At 38.6% G+C, this 12,004-nt stretch overlaps 1 protein-coding gene across 3 annotated transcripts in view; it reads left to right on the forward strand.

Moving 5' to 3' along the window:
* LGR5 (leucine rich repeat containing G protein-coupled receptor 5) overlaps positions 1–12,004 on the forward strand; it is a 1,626,452-nt gene that overhangs the window by 1,284,449 nt on the left and 329,999 nt on the right. For 2 of the 3 annotated variants that reach the window (XM_044087987.1, XM_044087989.1), the window contains exons 9-11: positions 10,916–10,987; positions 11,130–11,198; positions 11,846–11,917. In XM_044087987.1, the coding sequence (XP_043943922.1) occupies positions 10,916–10,987; positions 11,130–11,198; positions 11,846–11,917 (213 nt within the window). The remainder of the gene's footprint in view (positions 1–10,915; positions 10,988–11,129; positions 11,199–11,845; positions 11,918–12,004) is intronic. The other variant, XM_044087988.1, reaches the window with a different exon arrangement.

Raw genomic sequence — 12,004 nt, forward strand, 5'->3', positions numbered from 1 at the left:
AAATGGGTTTTAAATATAGTGTCCCAAGGATACAGATTTCACTTCCACACCTTACCAACACCAAGCGGGTGGCCAGATCTACCCCCAAATCAGTGGGCAGAGGCCCAAAATCAAGTACTCTCTCTCTCTTAAGCATGGGAGCTATTCAGTTGGTACCAGAAGAGGAAAAGGGACAAGGTTTTTATTTGAGACTTTTTCTGGTACCCAGAAAAGGCAATACATGGCGTCCTATCCTGGACCTTTCTACTCTAAATACCTTTCTGGTGATTCCAAAATTCAAGATGCTGACTCTTCACCAGTTGCTTCCTATGCTAGGCAAAGATGCATGGTTGGCAATACTAGACTTAAAAGGAGCATACCTGCACATCCCTATCAGGGAGTCTTGCAGGAGGTATCTACGCTTCAAAGCAGGTGACATGCACTATCAGTTCTCTGCACTGCCCTTTGGCTTATCTACTGCGCCCAGGGTATTCACAAAGTGCCTAGCTCCAGTCATTGCATTCTGCAGGCAAAGAAATATTCAAATATATCCATACCTGGACAATTATCTAATTCAGGCAGAAAGCCAGGACATACTTTTGAATCATCTGGCTTTTTTTCAAAGGGTACTGACTTGTCTGGGGTACACCATAAATGAAAATAAATCACACCTAGTACCTTGTCAACAAATTATATTCCTGGGAGCAAACTTGAATACAACTTCCCAGATGGCTTTTCTCACACCAGAGAAATGGATTCATTTGACAACCTACTTCAAACAAGTGGCCATAAAAACCCAGTTATCTGCAAGGCGAATACTGCAGGCCTTGGGTTCATGGCCTCCTGCATTCTTCTAATTCCATATGCACGGCTGCATATGAGGAAACTGCAATGGTATCTCAAAAGCCTATGGTGTCATCATTCACAGGATCTAGAAGCTATGATTCCTATTATACCTTGTCTACACCTAGAGTTCCTTTGGTGGGCAGAGGCCTGTCACCAAAACAAGGGACTACCATTCACACTACCCCTGCTGCCCAAACCTTAACAACAGACATATCAGACTATGCATGGGGGCTCACCTGGCAGGGAAGTGCATTCAGGGTAAATGGAACCCAAGTCAAATGCACCTACACATAAATCAAAAGGAAATGTTAACTGTACAGAATGCTCTGACAGCCTTCAAGGACGACATACTTCCAGGACAACTCATGGTAAAGACGGACAACACCATGGTCATGTGGTACATAATCAAGCGGGGGGTACACACCCTTACCCCCTCTGCAGACTAGCCATGGCATTGTGGAACACAGCCTTGAGCTACCAAGTAAATCTACAAGCTCAGTTCCTGCCAGGAAAACTAAATACACTGGCAAATGGACTAAGCAGAAACCTCATGGACCCACACGAGTGGAAACTGGAACCAAGGATTTTCAACATGTTGACAAGCAAATGGGGGAGCCCAGATATAGACCTGTTTGCCTCCCCCCAGAACCATCAATTGGACAAATTTTGCACAAGGACTCCCCACAAACTAGCTTGGAAAGTGGATGCTCTAATCTTCAGCTGGAAAAATCTATCAGTTTATGCCTTTCCTCCTCTGCCTCTGCTCTCCAAGGTACTACTAAAGGTCAAACAGGACAAGCCAAGAATGATTTTAATTGCACCAGACTGGCCATGCCAGCACTGGTACGCACTCCTGTGCAGTGTGTCACGCTTGGCCCCATGGCACCTGCCTCAGACTCCTTCCCTGTTGTCTCAGCAGGGGAACCAGATTCTGCACCCTCAGCTGCAAACCCTGAACCTAGCAGCCTGGCTAATTACTTAGTCTCTTCCTTACCACCCCTCAGTAAATCAGTGATGGATATCATTTTAGAGGCTAGGAGGCCTAGTACTAGAAAATTTTATTGTGCAAAATGGAAAAGATTTTGCACCTGGAACCAATCTCAAGGGATGAGCACAGCAGTGCCCAATTTACCTCAGATTCTACAATATTTGACTGAGATGCTTCATAAAGGCTTGTCCCTTTACTCCATCAAAATTCATGCCTCAGCCATTTCAGCTCATTATAGCACAGAGCCTCCCCTCTTCTCTCACCCACTGCTCAATCAGTTCCTCATAGGGGCCAAAAATTTAAGGCCACCGAGGAGAGCTCCAACTCCAGCCTGGGACCTTAACTTTGTCTTGGAGAAACTCACTCTTCCTCCTTTCGAGCCAGCTGCTACTGCAGATTTAAAATTCCTTTCCGGGAAAACATCTTTCCTTTTAGCAATCACTTCTGCAAGAAGGGTATCTGAGTTACAGGCCCTTATGGCAGTGGAGCCTTTCATCATCTTTCATGCAGACAGAGTGTCCCTCAGAACCAGTCCCTCCTTCATGCACAAGGTGATATCCAGTGTGGCTCTTAATCAGTCCATTCATTTGCCTACCTTCTTTCCTAACCCACAGAACAAAGGGGAATGGATACTGCACTCCTTAGATGTGCACAGACAACTTAGATTCTACTTGGACAGGACTAAACCTCAAAGGAAATCCAAACAACTGCTGGTGGCATTTGCTGTAGGGACAGAGGGGAAAACTATTTCAAAGCAAACCATTTCAAAATGGATAGGCCACTGCATTAATTTCTGCTATAAGCACCATGGAAAATCTATTCCACAGGGCATCAAACCGAATTCAACCAGGGCTGCATCTACCTCTACAGCCTTTCTCAGGGGCATCCCAACAAGGGACATCCTAGAAGCTGCTACCTGGAGTTCTGTACATACTTTCACCAAGCATTATCATTTGCCAATTTTCTCTAAATCCAGAGCTGGTTTTGCCACTGCAGTCTTGCAGGGCCATATAGCTGGTCCTAATTCTATTTAAATTCCTCCTCCCAACCTTAGCTTTGGGAATCTACCTAAATGTAATGACTGCAACAGTGAAACATGAAGAACACAGTACAGTTGTGTACACTTACCATAAATGTAGATGTTCGAGTGTATTCACTGTTGCAGTCCTGGTTACCCTCCCTCCAGCCCCCTTTCATCTTTTGGCTATACCTCTACTCTTACTATGCTCCAAAAGCTTTTTGGTGTGTTTACATTTCTGTTGGAGGTATTTCCTTGTACTATAGATTTTATTGCTTCCCATTAGGGGGGGGCACCTGACATCGGGGGCAAAAAAAACTGATTTAATGTTTTATACCCCTGATGATCTGACGTCATAGAAGAAGGGACAGCAACTGATGCAGGACCCAAGACTTTGCTAATCAGGCCGACTGAGGGGCTACTGCAAGCAGATAATCCAAATGTAATGACTGCAACATTGAATACACTCAAACATCTACATTTATGGTAAGTGTACACAACTGTACTTTTTTGTGGTTTTTGCTAAATTTAGAGTGTACATGAGTAACCAATATTCTAATCATGACATTAGCATGTGGATTGTTATAGATTTCCTGGTTTCGTAGGTTAGAAAGTTTGAATATTTATAGCTCAGTCAAGTTGTGTTAGAATTTGATAAGTTTTGCATTTGTTATGTGCGCTGAATGAAAGATTTTGGTCAAACAAGATATAGCCATAGCCTATTGCCATACCAGTACCTACACACCTACCTATCTACATAAAGGGCCACTACTCGGCTTTTACATCACAGTTTGCCCAGATACACCCACCATCTGCTTCCACTCAGTCTCTTACAGAACAGTCAGGAAGTTACTACAAAAACTGAAAAAAAAAAGGCTAATGCCAATCCCTGCACCCTTCACCACACCTTTCAATGTCAGTCAGCTCTAATAAGAGCCAGACCAGTCTCACACATATTTAACATTTCCCTTAAAAATTGAGTTATCTTACCTCGCTTTAAACATGCCTTGATTATTCATCTTCCTAAAACCCCTCACATTCATTCCCAGAACTATAGGCAATATTTCATACTTTGACGTATCACTAAAGTCTTTGGAAAAATATTGTAGAAACACATTTTTGGTCATATCAACAAATACATGCTAATCACAGATGTGCAGTAGGGCTTCAGGACAGGACATAACATCCTTACTGCAACTTACTCATTCACAAATAGCATTTCCTGTACCATGGCACCATACTCTTTTTTTCAGCAGTCATACAAATGCTCACCCAGTTCTATGAATAATTACTTTTTATGCTATTGACATGTTCCACCCCATCCGATGTCCAAAATCCAAAACAAGAACTTCAAACTTTATAACTGGCTATCCACAACTTATTCTAAACATCTCCAAGATTCATCATTGCTCTTTGAAACAAGTCAAAACAAGACTACAGTAATCCCCAATCTTTAACATAAATAAGAACAAAATAAAAGTCAAACAACACAGATACCTTACTTGAGTATTTGCCCCTAACCTTACCTTCAAGTCAGCAAATAACCTAAAGCCAGCTGCACTGTGTCTGACCACCTAGTTCAACCAACTTGCACTGCACTTGACAAAAATGTCTTTATACCTAAACCAGAGTATGTTCTATCCATTGCCTCAATACACTCCTCCCATAACACTTGGACTCTCCAAGCAACAGTACACGTTATGTTCTTTCTTTCTTTCACACATATAAAAATGACATTGCACAACTGTTGCAAAAGGCTAGCTGGCTTCCCCATCACTTCCAGGTCTCTTCCATGTCCTTTACAGACTAACATTAAAATTCTGCATAGCAATTACTGACCAACACTTAGTAGCATATACCCAGGTCCTGTTATTTAAACCTCCCTATGCAATCTTCATAGAAACATATATATATATATATATATGGGTCTACTTCTTTTGACCTAACTTTCATTTGCCTGACACTCATTTTCCTGACCCCATTTGACTGAAATTTTATTTACACTTCATTTGCCTGACACTTCATTTGACTGACAAGTATTATTAGCAAGAAAATGGAATATGCCCCCTTCCCCACTGCAGTGCGACCCTGGAGTTAGAATATATAGTTGGGGGGGCACAGCCCCCCACAAGGGGGGGTGGGGGGCGAAGCACCCCACTTCATTTCATATGATATTGTTAACTTTTGATGTAATATTGCTTAGTTACAGAAAAGTAAGTGGGGGGCTTCGCCCCCACACCCCCCCTTGTGGAGGGCTGTGCCCCCCACACACCCCCTAACTATATATTCTAACTCCAGGGTCGCACTGCAGTGGGGAAGGGGGCGTATTCCATTTTCTTGCTAATAATACTTGTCAGGCAATTGAAGTGTCAGGCAAATGAAATGTCAGGCAAATGAAATTTCAGTCATTTGGTCTCAGGCAAATGAGTGTCAGGCAAATGAAAGTTAGGTCAAAAGAAGTAGACCCATATATATATATATATATATATATATATATATATATATATATATATATATATACATATACACAAATATTACAGCACAAGCATTAATGCCCTTCTATCCTGTCAGTATACCAAAACAGTTCCAATAATAAATGTCCAGGCTGCTCTTAAAAATATCTAAACTAGTGCTTGATTTAATGTAGTTTGGTAGTCTATTCCATGCATCAGCTGATCTCCTGGATAACCTATTAGTGCACTTCTCATTCCTGTAGAATCTTCTGTATAGATAGTTTGATGATTCTCTACTACTTTTTGAAAATCCCAAACATTCCCAGAGGTAGTTGCCTCTAAATGCCCTATATAACTTGTGAGGACTGGCTGAAGTTTTGTAAATACTTGTAAATAATTGTAAATTATCCTGTGTTATATATGCCAGCATGACTAGCTATAGTTTTGTAAATAAGTTTATGTTTTTGATTACTGCTTTTATTTGTGTGAGATGTTTGAATCAAGCAGTGTTCTTCTGGCTGACCAAATGTACATGTTTTTTAAAAATAATTCTGAATGTAGGTTATGCCAGTCAGCTGACCTAGTTGTGATGTCATTGTGTTCCAGAGCTGAAAGGAATAGAATCTCCACAGCAGCTGTTTTGTTTATTTTGTAAAGTCCAATGTGAGAGAGTAAAATTTTCATAACAGCTTTCTGTGACTTTTTAAAATGTTGCTGTAAAAGCAGGTTCTGAGTCAAAGTTCATTAGTAGTTGTTATAGTTGCTCAGTTGTTGTTCACTTGTCAAGTGTTGTTTTCCAGACCAGTAGTTGTTACTCAACATTTTCTAGAGCTGTTCAGCAAAAATAGTAGGAGTTGCTATTCCAGTTGAGCATTGTAGCGGATTGATCCGAGAACTGTAGTCTTTGCCCTAAAATAGTCAATCTGTAAAGGTGAAAAGCTTGCATAAATGCCTTGCCTCGAGTTAGTAAGGTGATAGTCTATGAGGCTGATATCAAAAATTGCATGCAGGTAGGTAGAGTTATTATATAGTTGTGGGCAGATGTTAGGGAAGGTGTGAGATAGTGGGTTAGCAGTAGTTATTGGCTGTATTGGAGAATGGATGTGTAGTATGTGATATTTGTGTAGTGAGGTGTAGTTGTGGGTGAAATATAGTGAAAAGAATAGAAGAGTATTTGTTACTATGCAGTTGTAGTAGTGCATGGTGCATAATATGGTGGAGTAGGGGAGCTGAGAGGATGTGGACTGGAGTGGAAGTAGATGGAGGTGGAGTTGTAGAGCGTGAGGTAAGGATGTGGTTGAGGAGAGGTTCAGTGGATTGAGAAAGTGAATGTGGATAGGTGGAAAGTGGAAATTGGGTGTGGTAAGGTTAGCTATACATTAGAGGAAAGTGGGGGGTGGGAATGGGGGTTGGGTAGGGGAAAGGAGTGAGCCCGAATGGAGTGAGTTGAGTTGAGCTGAGGACTGTAGCAGGTTGAACCGAGCACTGTAGTGTTTGCCCTGAAACAGTCACTCTATAAGTGAAAAGCTTGCAAAAAATACCTTGCCTCAGGCTAGTAAGATTATAGTCTATGAGGCTGATATCAAATATTGCCTAAAAGGGGAATTTGTGAGATAATAGTTGAAGGTGTTTTTGTGAGAGTAAAAATTGTTAAGATTGTTGCTTTACACTGCTTTGTTGGTTTTAGCTACACAGCATGTAATTTAGTTGTACTGTACTGGATTAGAATTCAACTGGCCATTTGTGACTTTGCTAGCCTGAAAAACTTAAGGCATACCAGGCAATTTGCTATCAGGGTAGATTGAAACTGAAGTAGAGAAGGGATGGGTCATAGAACCCTATGGGAGTCGGGTGGCCTGTAGCGGGTGGGGTTAAAACTAGAGTGCGACCCAGGAAGTGCGCGTGCCACTAATTACAAAAAATGAGAAATTGCAAGTATTTCACCACTAAAGCAGCTACAAGACAATTGGGAACCTACAGTTGCAGGTTATATGGTAAAGTTGTTGCTAGCTGACTGCTGCTAGTTTCCACTGTACTCTTTCCAGTTTACTCATGCTTGTTTTCTTATAAGATTTCCATATTGTTATTCCATACTCAGTTTGGGTCTAATGTAACTAACAAATAATGATGTCATCTCTTCTGATTTCCTAGATTTTATAAATATTTTCATACAACTTATAGTTCTATAACTATCATTAACCAATTGGTTGACATGATTAGACAAACTCAAAGTTGGATCTATCCATATACCCAGATCTTTAAATGAATCTACACTTTCAGTCACTGTGTGCTGTATTAATTATTCACCTTTCAATTTATGTCTCCCAAACTTCATATGCTTAGTTTTTGATGTATATATCAGCATATTATTCTCCTGTTCCCAGATGGTCAATTTAGTGAAGTTGTTTTGCACACATGTAATCAGTTTACCCATTTTCAAGTCATCTACACACATACCGTATTTTTAAATGTGGAACACTTCAGATGAAAAAAAATAGACCTGAAAGATAGAACCTAAATAAGTATGGGCCTAGAATAAAGCCCCATGGGACACCCTGACTATAACCTAGAATTTTACCTGTCCAAATGTACAATACTTGCCATGTCATATTTGTAAGCCATGCAGCTAATCATCTTATCAAGAATATATCAATACCTAGTTGTTCTAATTTATTGATCAGGGTTATGTGTATGACCCTGTCAAATGCTAAAGTTACATCTATATAAATCACATCACAGTAAAATGTTTCATTCATAGCTGTTATTATATTGTTGTAGAACATCATGTTAGAGGTGGTTATAGAGCTATATTCACCATATGCATGCTGATATATGGTTTCAAGTCCCAAACTTTCCAGTTCTGACAATAACTTGCTAATATTACCTTCTCCATTATTTTCCACAATATGAAAGTAAACTTAAGGATTTGTATGATCCTGGGATTGTTCTGCTCTCCTTTCCCTTAAAGATATGTTTAACAAGTGCGTGTCTCCAATCTTGAGGTCTCCAATCTTGAGGAATCTCCCTATATTTATATGATCTAGTAATTAATAGATATAATGGTACTATAAGTTTTTACTGAAGTGTTCTCAGGTCATTATTACTAATTCCATCTCCTACCTGTGCTTTGTTTGGATCCAGTTTGCATTGCTCCTTTTCAATATAATCTAATTTGATTTCACTGTCTGAGGTTACCTGGATGTCACAAAGACAATTTATCAATCCCTTTGTGGAACCCAACTGCTTTGCATAAGATTTTGTAAATATATCTATAATCTGTTTAAATTCTGAATAAATTTTAGAATCTACCTGCAGTTTATCAATTTGTATGTCTTTACTCCTTCCACATCTTATGTATCTATAAAATAGTTTCCCATTATGCTCAATAGCTTTATATAAATTTTCTTCAAACTTTTCTTGATCTTGTCTCACACTATGTTTAATTTGTCTGTCCAGCTTGTTTATTTCAGTGTTCAAAGTTGTAGTTTTACTTCTTTTCCATGCCTTATATGTCTTGTCTCTCACCTTAATCAAGTGTCTTCTTATTAGAGAAGTATATCCTCCTGCTTCTGTGTGCCTAGATCTTGATGTTAAACCTTTTATTGTTTTTTTGTTTTTTTTTTGCATTCAAACAATTTCTCTTTCAAAACTTTCCACATTCCTTCTGTAGTTTTTCCACTGAACACCTCACTCAATTAGTTTTACATAGTGACTGTTTTACTTCCATAAAACCTGTTATTAATCTTCTCCGCATTGGTTTATATGGATTTGGATAACATCCTCACTCTCCAAAGATCCAAGTTTAATAAAACCATTGGAGGAAAACACTTTGCTGAAATTATACCATAAAATTCAAACTATTTGCCTCCTAATATCTGTAAAACAACACATTGCATCCTTTCTTTAGATCAAAATTGTCTGTTCACCTGAAAGATAGCCATGCTCATACTGCTTTTTGGGGTACTGTGTAAGCAGGGCACAGTCTCAGTTCCTTTTTGACATGTTCTAGTTTCAGACAGTTTGTCTACAGCTAGATATAGGGTAAAATAGCATACAGAATATTCCTTTTCATACTTATATGGATATCATTTTCTCTTTCTTCTGTATAACTTTAAATATTGTCATAAATAGCTTACTATTAAAACTACATGAACCTTACTCTTGTAAAATGCTTTACTTGTGCTGGTAATATTTATTGTAAATTGCACTTAATACTAATGTTTCTTCATGTGTAAACTCTGTATATGGAAGCTCAAAAATATAAAGAGAGTTCTTGTAACTGGGTTGTATCTGAAAAGGGTCATAGGTTCAGCACAGCATTCATTCACATAACAAAGAAACAAACAAATCACTAAATGAGTCTCTCCACATCTCTTTGCCTCCAATAGACAAGTTATTGTTATGGGATTAAGATGAGGGGGTATAACTAAATATAGTAGAGCTGTAAATTAGAAAGAAAAGGTAAATAAAAACATTGCAGAATTAGTCCTGTACATAGATATATAAAAACATTGATGACTAGGTAAGCCCACAAGGTACATATTACATTTTCAGAGATAACCCAAGTGCAATCTCTGGTTAATTGACTTGCTAAGACTCAAATGGTAGCCAATAAAGGCTGTGGGAATCAAACCCAATGATACTGAATGTTGTAACTCTAAAAGTACATACTTTTAACCTTTCCACCAAGTTGCAAGCAACACCCACACACAAACGCACACACACATCATACACACACACACACACAAACACACACACAACCTCACCCACTCACCCACATACACACACACGCACACACACACACACACACACACACACACACACACACACACACATATGCACATCTGAACACACTCGCTTACGCAAACACACACACACACACACACACACAAACACAGACATATGCACACACTTACTTTGCAATGCTGCTTCAGTCCATCCATCCATCCACAACTCCTTTTTTGCTTTTTTGCACATGGAGTTGGGGTATAACTTCAACAGTGACAATCATCTAGAGCCAAGGTTTACACAACAGGTTGGCTAGACATGCCACAGTAATTCTTCCACGCACACACTCGCATGCACACTCAAACCTATGGCCAATTTAGAGTGCTCCAATTGACCTGCTACAAGTCTTTGGAATGTGGAAGGAAACTGGAGCACCAAGAGGAAACCCACAAGAGCCAAGAAGGATATGCAGACTCCACACAGAAAGCACCCCAGCAGAGCATCAGACTGGGGAACCTCTTACTGTGAGGCAACAATGTTATCTGCTGTGCTACTGTACTATTCTCATTCATAAATTGGTGAAAAAAGAACTTCAGCAACAGTTAAGGCATCTCTTAAAGTATATTAAGTGGAGCAGAACATATGTTTGCTGGAAAACTCTAGTCACTTTTGCTTTATTTTAGAGCACCAAAATAAAAACATAATACATATCCATTTCCAAAGGGGTTTGCTTTCAGTTTCTGTTGTTAGAATATATATTCGATTTTTTTTTTCTTTATAACACTCCTAAATATCTGAAAAAAAGACATGTTTACCTATTTTTGTTCCATCAATGCAAGTATTATTTTAAATTTTGTATCACTTACATTGTTAGAAAATCTAATTTGTTTCTTTCTTTTTCAGTCATTTTTATGACAACCCAATCCAGTTTGTTGGAAAATCTGCTTTTCAGCATCTGCCTGAACTGAGAACATTGTAAGTCCATTCTACAGTTACAGTACTTGCAGAATCATGACTTTTTTTCTCATGGCTTTATTAGAGAAACATATTTAACAGCTCATTATGCACCCTACCTAATAAATGCTTCAATTCCTTGCTTTTGTTTGGGTAACTGCAGATCATTAAATGGTGCCACAGAAATAGATGAATTCCCTGATCTGACTGGAACCACAAGTCTGGAAAGTCTGTAAGTCTGACAACCACTAATCAAGTGAAATATCAGAAGCGCAAGCAAGGGCATTGCTTGTGTTTTGGATGTAGACTGAACTGTCAAATATTTATGCTTTAATTTAAAGTTCATTACTCAAACAGACAGACAGAGATAAAATAAGTGCTGACTCTGCATTTGGAGTCAGATTGTTTTATTGTTTTTTTTTTTTTTTTTGTCCTGTAATGCAGGATATTTTATTCGTTCTCTGCTATAAACAGCGGTATCTCAATAGCTGACACAGATGAAGAATATATTTTTCTTTGCTGAGAAATTTATGTAGACTTCCCTATAAACATCTTCTTTTGATTTACCTGTTGAGGTGCTAACACCTAATAAATGTTATTTGATAATGGTGCAGGAAGGGAATAAAAGAAAGACGTGCAACTTAGAAAGGCAGACAATCTGGGGCAGATTAATTTTTGTCAAATGAAACTTACTAACAGCCTGAACAAAAATGATATTTGCAAAAACAAACAGAAAAATATCAAAAATATATAACGACTTAATGCTATAAGAGAAAGTAAAAGTATTATTCTCAGTTTGTAGTGAAAAACACAGTCTAATGCACTAAAGCAGTAATAAATTATCTGATGTGACTCAACAAACTATTTTTCTATTTGCAGGACTCTGACTGGAGCACAGATAACTACGCTTCCCATGGAGATTTGTGATCAGTTGCCTAATCTTCAGGTCCTGTAAGTTTTTAGTAGATTAATAAAGCCTTTTATTTTTCTTTTTTGCAGACATAAAAAAAGTATTTGACTAATTTGGTCATTTAAACA

The sequence above is a fragment of the Protopterus annectens genome, chromosome 11.part0 (assembly GCF_019279795.1).
Source record: "Protopterus annectens isolate FY-2018-M chromosome 11.part0, PAN1.0, whole genome shotgun sequence".
NCBI classification, from domain to species: Eukaryota; Metazoa; Chordata; order Ceratodontiformes; family Protopteridae; genus Protopterus; species Protopterus annectens.